This window comes from Coregonus lavaretus, assembly GCF_964263955.1.
Source record: "Coregonus lavaretus genome assembly, chromosome: 2".
NCBI lineage: Eukaryota > Metazoa > Chordata > Actinopteri > Salmoniformes > Salmonidae > Coregonus > Coregonus lavaretus.
The window spans coordinates 38,892,125-38,906,864 of record NC_139989.1 but is presented as its reverse complement, the minus strand read 5'-3'; the positions used below and the strand labels follow the sequence as shown (position 1 = coordinate 38,906,864).

General features: G+C 43.9%; 1 protein-coding gene across 1 annotated transcript in view; it reads left to right on the top strand.

Annotated features, from left to right (window-relative positions):
• LOC311145675 (C-type mannose receptor 2-like) overlaps positions 1-14,740 on the top strand; it is a gene marked incomplete at its 5' end in the record, with an annotated part of 36,980 nt that overhangs the window by 2,382 nt on the left and 19,858 nt on the right. The window contains 6 exons of the mRNA XM_084181937.1: positions 6,003-6,437; positions 8,888-9,061; positions 9,208-9,372; positions 9,683-9,796; positions 10,436-10,579; positions 11,095-11,286. Of these exons, the coding sequence (XP_084038063.1) occupies positions 6,003-6,437; positions 8,888-9,061; positions 9,208-9,372; positions 9,683-9,796; positions 10,436-10,579; positions 11,095-11,286 (1,224 nt within the window). The remainder of the gene's footprint in view (positions 1-6,002; positions 6,438-8,887; positions 9,062-9,207; positions 9,373-9,682; positions 9,797-10,435; positions 10,580-11,094; positions 11,287-14,740) is intronic.

Sequence of the window (14,740 nt, the reverse complement as noted above, 5' to 3'; positions counted from 1 at the left end):
AACGGTGCAGGGAGTGGGAGAGAGAGGGGAGCAGGGATCAGGCTAGAGGGGTGTTGTTCTGGTTGTACTTTCCAAAGGTTGAACTTTTGTCGAGATTCTGTGAAGCTGTTGATCTGGGCTTTACTGTATTCACATCAAACATTTTCAAATCCGCTTCAGGAATTACATTTGAAGTTTGTCTTTTACTTAGCAGAGCCATCTGAGGTTGAACCCACACTTCAAACACAGCTGCAGGGCCCAGGTGGGAACACTTTGAGAAGTTATAACCCAACTTGTTGGGTACAAGTCATGGCCTGGGTGAAATTAGTCATTAAGTTCAATCAAGGTCTAATAGGTTGTCCCAGTTTTACTGCCTTGGTATCAACAGAAAAACAACATTTATTTTGTTGTGGCTCTGATTCGCATCATGACAAAAGACAAAATGACATCAGGCTGCTTTTAATAATATTTATGTCTCCTAAAAAGTCCTCTTACCACACTGTCGTGAGTGTTGCTAAGCCAAGTGTTACCATAGCCAAAACCATCGTTATGTAAGCATTGTCAAGGAAATCACACACCACTGGAAGCAACACTGCTTACTTCAGAGTAAGATCTGTGCATCCGGCTTAAGTCAACGCAGTAGATGTCAAAAATTAATTAATTGTTCTGTACAGTGTTTTTACAAATTTGGAGAAGGACAAAGTTGATCCTGTAATCTGCTCACAGCTGGGGTTGATTGCCTGTCACGGCAGAGAAGAGCCCATTAAAAGAACAGATAGAAGGGTTGGATTTTCAGACCGGGGTAGCTTGGAGCACTGCTAAATGTTTTGGCATATACCACAAGGTAAAAAAGATCCTTGAATTGAGAGGCATCACAGACAGAGAGACTTTGCTGAACTGTCTGATCTACAGGGTCCATACTGTATGACATTAACAGGACTCAATCTGTCTTTGCTGTTGGAGAACTGTAGAGAATGCTTGAATAACTGTAGCAAGGTTATTGAACACATTACATTTAATGGAAATGACAGACAATGAGTTGCCTGGAGAGAAATGTGTCCATGGAAAGGTTTTTCATTTCAGACTGTTATGGATTGTGTTACGTTAATAATAGGAGTCTGGAATGATAAACTCATGGAAAGGCAGACTCGTCAATGTTAAGACATTCAGTTGCTTTTTGTCTGTTGGAACCTGCCCCTCATTCTTTTACTTCAATGATCCAGGTGCTATCTAGAACCAAAAAGGGTTATTTGGCTGTCCCAATAGGAGAACCCTTTGAAGAACCCCTATTGGTTCCAGGTAGAACCCTTTTGGGTTCCATGTACATGGAATCCAAAAGGGTTCTACCTGGAACCAAAAAGGGTTCTCCAATGGCGACAACTGCAGAACCCTTTTGGAACCCTTTTTTCTAAGAGTGCAGAGTAAAGATTTTTCCAGAGGAAAGGTATTTTGACTCCTGAATCTTTATTGCATCACAATTAGTGGACAGTAAACAGGCCTAACAACAGGGTGCTACAATGAGATGTCTGCAGCAGTCAGCGCCAGCTGGTAATTATATCTGATTACACTGTACAAAGCACTGCCAGTGGAGGCTCTCACAGCTCTGTGGAACCACTCAGCCATTGTGTTTTGTAACTACAGCGTTTGCAGAGTGTGGAAGCCAACCAAGGCCACAAGCTGACTATTATTTCTCAACAACATCACAAAAGAGGTTGAGTGAGGCTGAGAAAAACTAGTGCTACACTGATTGAAGGTCTGCATTTATAACGACTTTGTAGGGACTGTTTTAATGGAGATTCTCCATTGTTTTAGTATTGGTAGTGCTGCAAGGGAGGTGTTGCTAGTTCTGTGAGAGAGCTACAGTGGACTGATTAGATGACTTGAGGAGGGGGTTTAGTACTGCAGGCCAGGACCCCTATTCTGTGTGTGGCCTGAAGTGCCTTTGACACCATCGATCACCACATTCTTTTGGAGAGACTGGAAACCCAAATTGGTCTACACGGACAAGTTCTGGCCTGGTTTAGATCTTACCTGTCGGAAAGATATCAGTTTGTCTCTGTGAATGGTCTGTCCTCCGACAAATCAACTGTACATTTCGGTGTTCCTCAAGGTTCCGTTTTAGGACCACTATTGTTTTCACTATATATTTTACCTCTTGGGGATGTTATTCGAAAACATAATGTTAACTTTCACTGCTATGCGGATGACACACAGCTGTACATTTCAATGAAACATGGTGAAGCCCCAAAATTGCCCTCGCTAGAAGCCTGTGTTTCAGACATAAGGAAGTGGATGGCTGAAAACGTTCTACTTTTAAACTCGGACAAAACAGAGATGCTTGTTCTAGGTCCCAAGAAACAAAGAGATCTTCTGTTAAATCTGACAATTCATCTTGATGGTTGTAAAGTCGTCTCAAATAAAACTGTGAAGGACCTCGGCGTTACTCTTGACCCTGATCTCTCTTTTGACGAACATATCAAGACTGTTTCAAGGACAGCTTTTTTCCATCTACGTAACATTGCAAAAATCAGAAATTTTCTGTCCAAAAATGATGCAGAAAAATTAATCCATGCATTTGTTACTTCTAGGTTAGACTACTGCAATGCTCTACTTTCCGGCTACCCGGATAAAGCACTAAATAAACTTCAGTTAGTGCTAAATACGGCTGCTAGAATCCTGACTAGAACCAAGAAATTTGATCATATTACTCCAGTGCTAGCTTCCCTACACTGGCTTCCTGTTAAGGCAAGGGCTGATTTCAAGGTTTTACTGTTAACCTATAAAGTGTTACATGGGCTTGCTCCTACCTATCTTTCCGAGTTGGTCCTGCCGTACATACCAATACGTACGCTACGGTCACAAGACGCAGGCCTCCTAATTGTCCCTAGAATTTCTAAGCAAACAGCGGGAGGCAGGGCTTTCTCCTATAGATCTCCATTTTTATGGAACAGTCTGCCTACCCATGTGAGAGACGCAGACTCGGTCTCAACCTTTAAGTCTTTACTGAAGACTTATCTCTTCAGTAGGTCATATGATTGAGTGTAGTCTGGCCCAGGAGTGTGAAGGTGAACGGAAAGGCTCTGGAGCAACGAACAGCCCTTGCTGTCTCTGCCAGGCCGGTTCCCCTCTCTCCACTGGGGTTCTCTGCCTCTAACCCTGTTACAGGGGCTGAGTCACTGGCTTGCTGGTGCTCTTTCATGCCGTCCCTAGGAGGGGTGCGTCACTTGAGTGGGTTGAGTTACTGACGTGATCTTCCTGTCTGGGTTGGCGCCCCCCCTTGGTTTGTGCTGTGGTGGAGACCTCTGTGGGCTATACTCGGCCTTGTCTCAGGATTGTAAGTTGGTGGTTGAGGATATCCCTCTAGTGGTGCGGGGGCTGTGCTTTGGCAGAGTGGGTGGGGTTATATCCTTCCTGTTTGGCCCTGTCCGGGGGTTTCTTCGGATGGGGCCACAGTGTCTCCGGACCGCTCCTGTCTCAGCCTCCAGTATTTATGCTGCAGTAGTTTATGTGTCGGGGGGCTGGGGTTAGTTGGTTATACCTGGAGTACTTCTCCTGTCTTATCCAGTGTCCTGTGTGAATTTAAGTATGCTCTCTCTAATTCTCTCGTTCTCTCTTTCTCTCTGAGAACCTGAGCCCTAGGACCATACGTCAGGACTACCGGGCATGCTGACACCTTGCTGTCCCCAGTCCGCCTGGCCTTGCTGCTATTCCAGTTTCAACTGTTCTGCCTGCGGTTACGAAACCCCTACCTGTCCCAGACCTGCTGTTTTCAACTCTTAATGATCGGCTATGAAAAGCCAACTGAGAGACCTGAGCCCTAGGACCATACGTCGGGACTACCGGCCGTGGTGACTCCTTGCTGTCCCCAGTCCGCCTGGCCTTGCTGCTATTCCAGTTTCAACTGTTCTGCCTGCGGTTATGGAACCCCTACCTGTCCCAGACCTGCTGTTTTCAACTCTTAATGATCGGCTATGAAAAGCCAACTGAGATTTATTCCTGATTATTATTTGACCATGCTTGTCACTTATGAACATTTTTGAACATCTTGACATGGTTCTGTTATAATCTCCACCCGGCACAGCCAGAAGAGGACTGGCCACCCCTCATAGCCTGGTTCCTCTCTAGGTTTCTTCCTAGGTTTTGGCCTTTCTAGGGAGTTTTTCCTAGTCACCGTGCTTCTACACCTGCATTACTAGCTGTTTGGGGTTTTAGGCTGGGTTTCTGTACAGCACTTCGAGATATTAGCTGATGTACGAAGGGCTATATAAAATAAAATTGATTGATTGATTGATTGAAGTACCCCCATACCAGAGCCATCTTATTCAGAGGAGTTGGGTTAAATGCGGAAGACACATTTCAGTTGTATGCATTCAGTTGTGCAACTGACTAGGTATCCCCTTTCCCTATTTTCAGCCCAAAACCCAGTGATCTGTCCCACCTTCCCCACTTCCTGGCCCCTCAGAGGGCCCCGTGAAGGAGGAATGCTGACGGTCTCTCTCTCTATGTTTCTCTTCTCTGGACCCAGATTCACTGAGGAGGGCTTCTGTTTGTTTTGGGGTCATTCCTTTTTTTCCCCTTGCTCTTTTTTGAACTTAACATCACAGCTGCACTCCTCCTCCTCTCTTTCTTCCCTCTTTCTCTCCCTTTCCGTCTCTCCTTCCACCAGTGCACACACTTTTGAGTCACCTGCTTTAACCTCCCAATTCCCGTAACCCCCGTTGCAGGAGAAGAAAAGCTTAGAGAAGAAGTGGGGATGAGGGTTTTTGGGAAGGCTGTTGGGTTTTCTTCCCAACATTCCAGTCATAGTGGCTGGAGTCCAGCCAGTATCTAGCTAGCTTAGAGTTAAATGTCTGACTCTCTCTCTACCTCCTCTTTTTTATTGTATTTTTATTGTTTTAGTCATTTAGCAGATGCTCTTATCCAGAGCGACTTACAGGAGCAATTAGGGTTAAGTGCCTTGCTCAAGGGCACATTGACAGACTTTTCACCTAGTCGGCTCGGGATTAGAACCAGCGGCCTTTCGGGTACTGGCACAACGCTCTTAACCACTAAGCTACCTGCCGCCCAGTTATCAGTTCATACAGGGTCAGAGTGTATACAGTAAACTTACTCATGTATTACACAGAGCCTACAGTAGAGACCCAATATGCATAGCAAAGTTGCACATATTCACATTGACATATACATTACTGCATATGGATGAAATAAGACACAGTTCATGACATTTCATTGTACCTTTTTCGAGGATTAACTGTTGGGTCACTCGGTCTGGGTAAATTACTGACATAATTAAGTAAAGTAATGACATGTATATTATCCGATATTGACAACAGAAACATCTTCAAATATGAAACTTTATTATTATGCAAAGTGTTTCCTCAACCAGACATTTTCTCATGATAAAGTTCCAAACCAGTCCCCCAAAACCCCAGACTGCTCAGTCCTCATTTAGTTCTTTAGCCAACGTTCCCTCACATCACATTCAGACCACAGACTCCCCGTGAGGAGAAAGGCCATTCCAGGTCTCACGGCTGAAATGGGGCAAATATCCCAGAATCTGACAGGGAAATAACAAATAAATAGACATTACCAACCTTGCATTAATAGACGTGTGAAAAAACATGTGCAACCACATTTCAATTTTCAATGAACACTTATCTAGACACATAACATTGGTCAATGTCTGCTTAAATTGAGGAGATATAACAGTGGGCTAGGTATCATTGTGAGAAAGCTAGCCTTTCACCAGCAACACAACCAGCTGAAAGATGCTAGCTCTATCAAAGCAGGACATCCATTAACAGTGATATTGATTGTGTTCCTGCTCTCTCCACATTAGCAGCTAAAGATGGAATAATTTCTGAACAGTGTTATTGACTGCCCCCCCTCCCCTCCCACCACCTCTCTCTCTCTCTCTCTCTCTCTCTCTCTCTCTCTCTCTCTCTCTCTCTCTCTCTCTCTCTCTCTTTGTATCTATCTATGTGTCTCTCTTTCTCTCTGTTTCTCTCTCTCTCTCTCCACAGAGCCAGTGAATGGTGATGTGTTTGTGTTCTTCCATGAGGGGGCTCAGGGCTGTCTAGGGGTGCAGGGTCACTCCCTGTCCCTGTCCGAGTCCTGCGAGGATGACGCCCAGAAGTGGAAGTGGGTGACCCGGGGACGGATCTTCAATCTAGGCTCCTCTCTGTGCCTGGGCCTGACCACGGGAAACTACAGCTCCAGGGAGGATGCCTCACTGCTGGGCGTCTACCCCTGTGACAGAGAGCCTCCCCGGGTCCGCTGGACCTGGTACTGTGCCCAGGTGTTGGAGAACCTCAACCTGTACCTGCCGTCCCCCTCGCACCCTGTTAACCCCTCCGCTAACTCCTCAGTGAAGGCCTCGGATGTCAAGCCCCCACAGGAGGGGCTCAAATGGAGGCTCTTTGGGGACAATCAGGACCTTTGTTCTAGGACCTATCGTGGTAAGTAGAAGAGGTTCTGCTGCTGGTTGACAAAGTCATTCTAGTGCATTACAAAGGGCCGATGATGCTATTTTGTACTCTTGATTTTGTTTTGGTATGGAGCAACAAGACGTCAGTTCGACTCTGGTAGGCCAGGGGAGTCAGCCATTTTGAAATAGAAAATTCAAACCAGAATATAGTTTGTCTCTCTTTCTCCCAACAGTGCTTGTGAATGAAAAGCTGAGGCAGGGTTAGTCAGCTGTGTTGAACTGTTGAGGAGGGTACAGCTGTATCTGTTCAGATGCATGCTGCAATTTGTTGCCCTGGGCCTCTCTGTATGACTGACTGGCAGCCCGCCAGCTAGATAGCTAAGGAAAGCCCTCTCTCTCTGTGTTTGTAAACTCAAGACGTAAACAGTGGAATGCCCTTGCCCTCACATAGCCTACGGTAGAGCTGGGATGCTAAACCGGAAATGATCGACACCGACCATACCTATCACTTATCGCAGGCATTTTGCTGATATCGTTCATTACGATAAGTAGCCTATACTAGAGAAATGTGAAGTTTGAAATTAAATAAGTGTGTAAATATGGGTAATTGTTGATGGGACAATTGATGGCTACAACCATCAAACTAGTAGTTTTTTTTTTGTTGCACCTTAATGTTATAAACTATCGTTCTCACTTCAATTCAGGCAATTTATTGCGATATGGATTTTTGTCCATATCACCCAGCTCTAGCCTACGGTATATTAGTGTTTATGTAGGACCTAGGAGTTGAAGCCCCCGCTTAAGGGTTATCAGTGTGGTTTTGAAGCATAGCCTTGTTCCCACTATTATTATCATTATTATTCATTCAGATATCAAATGTCATAATTTAAGTTGCATTGACAGCCTTTCTGCTGGGCTTTGTCTGTGAAATACTGTCTCTAGCCTGTCTGACTGCAATTAAAACCAGTTCTCCTACAACTTAAGTCCAGAAAATAACTTACATATACATTTTAGTAGACACTCTTATCCAGAGCGACTTACAGGAGCAATTAGGGTTAAGTGCCTTGCTCAAGGGCACATCGACAGATTTTTCACCTAGTCGGCACTGAGATTAGAACCAGCGACCTTTCGGTTACTGGCACAACACTCTTAACCACTAAGCTACCTGACTTCTTTACTTCCCTCCTCTATCTTTCCTTTCCTTTCCTTTTTTGTGGCGCATTTGTAACTTTTAACTGCCATTCCTCACAACACGCTGCTGGATAAAGAATGCCACGGACATTAGTCAACCCGCCGTCTAGCTAGCAGGCTAGCAGCTTGACACGAACCAGCCAGTGGTAGAGGAGAGAGGGAAATGAAGGAGGGAGGGAACTTTCTAGGCCTTTCCCCGCCTTTTAACACATATGCCCTACTTTCCATGGGCCTGGCTGGTTATCTGTGTGTTTTGGTAACATTGCAGACACCCTTCCAGTCTCTCTCTTTACAGCTCTCTCTCTCTACTGCTCTCTCTCTCTCCCTTTCTCTCTCTCCCCTTCTTCTCTCTCTCCTCTCTCTCTCTCTCTCTCTCTCTCTCTCTCTCTCTTCTCTCTCTCTCTCTCTCTCTCTCTCTCTCTCTCTCTCTCTCTCTCTCTCTCTCTCTCTCTCTCTCTCTCTCTCTCTCTCTCTCTCTCTCTCTCTCTCTCTCTCTCTCTCTCTTTCCTTGCTCTATCTCTCTTTCCTCGCTCGCTCGCTCTCTTCCCTCTTTCTGTCTTTCCCCCTTTAACCCCCTCTCTCTCTCTCTTTCTCCATCGTGTCTTGGAGAGTTGATTTGAGTTTTTCCCCTGCTGCCCTTTCCTTCATACCCCGCTGTCCAGTGGAATGCAGAGGCTACCGTGGCAACCCCTGGTCATTTTGTCAAACTGTGGAGATCAGGTTTCATTCAAAATAATGTTAATTCACCTCTCCAAGAATAATGGAGTTTAGTTTATACATGGCAGTCTCATAATAGACTGCAAAAAGAACTAAAACAGCTGCTTATAAACTAAACTCATTATTAATGTATTATTTTAGAGAATGTTTTTTGGAAAGAGTATCCTTTTAACCCTTGTCAATTGCTAGTGAAAATGAAAACGACCTTTTCTGGCATACTTTTTAGTTTGAGACAGTATATTGAGTTTTTATAAAGCTTTGTCCTGATGTATTTATTTTTCAGTTGTAAATTGTTTGATTGTTTTTCCATTATCTGGTCTATTTTAGTTTATTGTTGACCTCTGATGGTCTTTCCCATACCTTTCCCTAGTCCAAAAACACACTTTGGCGTGTGTCATCATTTCCTGTAATATATATTTTATTTATTTATCACGTTTAATTGCACATGTCTTTGAGGACACAGATTTGTTTGCTCAGTAAAGACTATCAACACAAATCAATTTGGGACAGAAAGTGGTGCTTCAGTGCCAGTGCATACTGGGATTTGAAGTCTTTCCATTGTGTGCCTTGCAGAGATCTATACTATCCAGGGGAACTCTTACGGTCGGCCCTGCTACCTGCCCTTCCTGTACGATGGCCAGTGGTTCCACAGCTGCACCAGTATTGGCAGAGAGGACGGTCACCTGTGGTGTGCCACCACCTATGACTACGGCAAGGACGAACGCTGGGGTTTCTGTCCTGTTAAGAGTGAGTCACTGTCTCACACAGCTACGTTCCTCTTCCACCGCTGCAATCCCCCCAAACACACCACAGACTCTTTCTATGTCTCCCTATGACTATTTCCCCTTGCAATTATATCTGACTCTCCCTCCCTCCCTCCCTCCCCCTCACAGGCAATAACTGTGAGACGTTCTGGGACACAGACCCACTGACAGACAGCTGCTACCAGTTCAACTTCCAGGCCACCCTGTCATGGAGCGAGGCTCGCATCAGCTGCCAACAACAGGGGGCAGACCTGCTTAGTATCACCAAGCTGCATGAACAGACATACATCAATGGTAAGAGATCATAGGAGATTCTAAAATCTAGTACTCCATGCTAGTACACGGGAGAGGTTTTCTTCCTTATTCTCGGTTTGATAGAAATGTATTTATAGGTCTGTTATGAACTGGTGTTAAACATTATTGATAAACAACTATGTAGTAAGCGTTTATAAGCCATTTAAAAGCATACCTTAAAATCAAGTGTTACCCTCTCTTCCCAACTTACCTCTTCTCTAATAGTTTTAAAGAGGTAGAGTGTGATCTTGTCTTTGTTTATATGAGGACGTCTTATGTTTTTAAGAAAAGTCTCTCCCTGCTGCTGTAGGTTTGCTGACTGGTTACAGTGCTGCTCTGTGGATCGGACTGAATGACCTGGACATCAGCGGAGGCTGGCAGTGGGCTGACTCCTCCCCTCTCAAATACCTCAACTGGGAGAATGGTGAGAGAACACTGCCTTTAACCCAACCCAACCTCAACTATCCTCAACTATCTTTTTAACCCAACCCAACCTCAACCATCCTCAACCATCTTTCTAACCCAACCCAATTTCAACCATCCTTTTAAAAGCAGATTGACATTTATTGTCATGAATCTTGCCCTGGAGGCAGAACTGAGTGATTTCTGCTTGATTGGCCAGTTGCAAAGTCAAAATTGGCTTTATCGTAAAAATTTATGAAAACAAAAATGAGCTTTTTGGTCTTCATTTAAGGTTAGGGTTAGACATTAGGGTTAGCAGTGTGGTTAAGGTTAGGGTTAGGCATTAGGGCTAGCAGTGTTAGGGTTATGGTTAGGTTTAAAATCAGATTGAATGACTTTGTGGCTATGCCAGCAAGTGACCACTCTGCAGAGCTGCCTCCAGGGCAAGATTCATGACAATAAATGCCAACCTGCTCCTTTTAACCCAACCCAACCACATACATCCTCAACCAACCTTTTAACCTTATCCATCCTCAACCATCCTTTTAACCCAACCCAACTTCTACCATCTGTTTACAACACTAATACCACAGACTACACATAGAACTTCTAAGCTTTCCCTTCTTTCTATCTCACAATATTTCTTCTATCTCCATCCCAGACCAGCCGAGCCATATGGAGGAGGAGAACTGTGCGGTGATCAGGACAGAGTCGTCTGGCCGCTGGCAGAACAGAGACTGCTCTGTAGCCCTTCCCTACGTCTGTAAGAAGAGGCCCAATGCCACCCTGGACCCCTTCACCACCGGTACGTCTGCCTAGTCACCGGTCGAGTCTCTAGACCTCCTTATCAAATCCTCCCTGCTAAAGCTTTTACAGATGTAGGATCTTAATTTGATCACAATTTTGTTGCTGAGAATTTTCCAGCAAAGCAGGAAAGGCAAACTTGTAGTGTATTTGAGTTTTAAAAAGGCTTCTAATGTTTGTAATTTCCGCTTTGAAATTTCAGACTTGATTTTCCCTTACGAAAAATGTATCAAACCCTACAAAAATGTCAGTTTGTTAAAATCCACATAATAAATCACATTTCCTGTTGCCGCAGGATTATTTTCCTCCTGTAGCAAACTGGCTCAAATTAAGATCCTACATCTGTAGCTTGTTGTTTCATGGATAGTTACATACACTGAGTAGTTAGAGTCATCATTTTTAAAATCACAGATATGTGTTACCATCGGTTATATGCTCTCTACTTTATTAACAAAGAGTTAACATAGGGTATATTTCCCTTCTGTTTGATCTCTGTCTCTGCTCTGTGGGCTGCAGACTCGTGGGCGGATGATGAGAAGTATGAGTGTGATGTGGGCTGGCAGGCGTTCCAGGCAGGCTGCTACAGACTGACGTCAGAGAAGGTGGACTGGGACGTGGCTCAGAAAACCTGTCAGAAAATGGAGGCCAACCTGGTCAGCCTCCACACCCTGCCTGAACTAGAGTTCATCATCAACAACATCAAGAGAGGTACACAGCCAATACAGTATGTCATCAAAAGGCACCTCAACCTGAAGAGAGGTACACAGATAATACAATAAAAGAAGCTTCAACCTCGGTGTCAACAGTTTCTCTCTTAGGAGACAGTTTATCTTGTTTCTTGTTTGTTTTTAAATATATGCACATATGTACAATTTGAAATAATAAACTATATACGGTGCCTTCGGAAAGTATTCAGACCCCTTGACTTTTTCCACATTTTGTTAGGTTACAGCCTTATTCTAAAATTGATTAAATCGTTTTTTCCCCTCATCAATCTACATACAATACCCCATAATGACAAAGCAAAAACAGGTTTTTAGAAATTGTTGCTAATTTATTACAAATAAATTTACATATGCATTCAGACCCTTTACTCAGTACTTTGTTGAAGCACCTTTGGCAGCGACTACAGCCTTGAGTCTTCTTGGGTATGACACTATAAGCTTGGCAAACCTGTATTTGGGGAGTTTCTCCCATTCTACTCTGCAGATCCTCTCAAGCTCTGTCAGGTTGGATGGGGAGCGTTGCTGCACAGCTATTTTTAGGTCTCTCCAGAGATGTTCGATCGGGTTCAAGTCCAGGCTCTGGCTGGGCCCCTTAAGGACATTCAGAGACTTGTCCAGAAGCCACTCCTGCGTTGTCTTGGCTGTGTGCTTAGGGTCGTTGTCCTGTTGGAAGGTGAACTTTCGCCCCAGTCTGAGGTCCTGAGTTCTCTGGAGCAGGTTTTCATCAAGGATCTCTCTGTACTTTGCTCCGTTCATCTTTGCCTCGATCCTGACTAGTCTCCCAGTCCCTGCCTCTGAAAAACATCCCCACAGCATAATGCTCCCACCACCATGCTTCACCATAGGGATGGTGCCAGGATTGCTCCAGGTCGTGACGCTTGGCATTCAGGCCAAAGAGTTCAATCTTGGTTTCATTTGACCAGAGAATCTTGTTTCTCATGGTCCGAGAGTCTTTAGGTGCCTTTTGGCAAACTCCAAGCGGGCTGTCATGCCTTTTACTGAGGAGTGGCTTCCGTCTAACGACTCTACCATAACGGCCTGATTGGTGGAGTGCTGCAGAGATGGTTGTCCTTCTGGAAGGTTCTCCCATCTCTAGAGCTCTGTCAGAGTGACCATCGGTTTCTTGGTCACCTCCCTGACCAAGGCCCTTTTCCCCCGAAGAGTCTTGGTCGTTCCAAACTTCTTCCATTTAAGAATGATGGAGGCCACTGTGTTCTAGGGGATCTTCAATGCTGCAGAAATGTTTTGGTACCCTTCCCCAGATCTGTGTCTCGACACAATCCTGTCTCGGAGCTCTATGGACAATTCCTTCGCCCACATGGCTTGGTTTTTGCTCTGACATTTTTTACATTTTAGTCATTTAGCAGACACTCTTATCCAGAGCGACTTACAGGAGCAAATGTGAGACCTTATATAGACAGGTGTGTACCTTTCCAAATCATATCCAATCAATTGAATTTACCAGAGGTGGACTCCAATCAAGTTGTAAAAACATCTCAAGGATGATCAATGGAAACAGGATGCACCTGAGCTCAATTTCGAGTCTCATACCAAAGGTTCTGAATACTTAAGTAAATAAGGTATTTCCGTTTTCTATTTATAATAAATTGGCAAACATTTCTAAAAACCTGTTTTCGCTTCATCATAATGGGTTATTGTGCGTAGATTGCTGAGGATGTTTTTTATTTTTTTATTTGTAGAATAAGGCTGTAACTTAACAAAATGTGGAAAAGGTCAAGGGGTCTGTATACTTTCCGAAGGCACTGTATGCATATACACTACCAGTCAAAAGTTTGGACACACCTACTCATTCAAGGGCTTTTCTTTATTTGTACCATTTTTTACATTGTAGAATATTAGTGAAGACATCAAAACTATGAAATAACACAAATGGAATCATGAAGTAACCAAAAAAGTGTTAAACATATCAAAATATATTTTATATTTGAGATTCTTCAAATAGCCACCCTTTGCCTTGATGACAGCTTTGCACACTCTTGGCATTCTCTCAACCAGCTTTATGAGGTAGTCACCTGGAATGCATTTTAATTAACAGGTTAAAATGCATCCAGAGCGACTTAAAAGTAAATTTGTGGAATTTCTTTCCTTCTTAATGCGTTTGAGCCAATCAGTTGTGTTGTGACAAGGTAGGGGGGGGTATACAGAAGATAGCCCTACATGGTAAAAGACCAAGTTCATATTATGGCAAGAACAGCTCAAATAAGCAAAGAGAAACGACAGTCCATCATTACTTTAAGACATGAAGGTAAGTCAATACGGAACATTTTGAGAATTTTGAACGTTTCTTCAAGTGTAGTCACAAAAACCATCAAGCGCTATGATGAAACTGGCTCTCATGAGGACCACCACAGGAAGACCCAGAGTTACCTCTGCTGCAGAGGATAAGTTCATTAGAGTTACCAGCCTTAGAAAATGCAGCCCAAATAAATGCTTCACAGAGTTCAAGTAACAGACACATCTCAACATCAACTGTTCAGAGGAGACTGTGTGAATTAGGCCTTCATGGTAGAACCACTACTAAAGGACACCAATCAGAAGAAGAGACTTGCTTGGGCCAAGAAACATGAGCAATGGACATTAGACCGGTGGAAATGTGTCATTTGGTCAGGAGTCCAAATTTGCGATTTTTGGTTCCAACCGCCATGGCTTTGTGAGACGCGGTATGGGTGAACAGATGATCTCTGCATATGTATTTCCCACCGTAAAGCATGGAGGAGGAGGTGTTATGGTGTGGGGGTGCTTTGCTGGTGACACTGTCTGTGATTTATTTAGAATTCAAGGCACACTTAACCAGCATGGCTACCACAGCATTCTGCAGCGATACGCTATCCCATCTGGTTTGGGCTTAGTGGGACTATCATTTGTTTTTCAACAGGACAATGACCCAACACACCTCCAGGCTGTGTAAGGGCTATTTGACCAAGAAGGAGAGTGATGGATGGTTGCATCAGATGACCTGGCTTCCACAATCCCCCGACCTCAACCCAATTGAGATGGTTTGGGATGAGTCGGACCGCAGAGTGAAGGAAAAGCAGCCAACAAGTGCTCAGCATATGTGGGAACTCCTTCAAGACTGTTGGAAAAGCATTCCAGGTGAAGCTGGTTGAGAGAATGCCAAGAGTGTGCAAAGCTGTCATCAAGGCAAAGGGTGGCTATTTGAAGAATCTCAAATATAAAATATATTTTGATTTGTTTAACACTTTTTTGGTTACTACATGATTCCATATGTGTTATTTCATAGTTTTGATGTCTTCACTAATATTCTACAATGTAGAAAATAGTAAAAATAAAGAACCTGGAATGAGTAGGTGTGTCCAAACTTTTTACTGGTACTTTATATATATCTAATAGGAGACAGTTATTTAAAACTTTTTGTAAGGATAGGGTTTGGCATACTGTAGTTACACCATACCTAC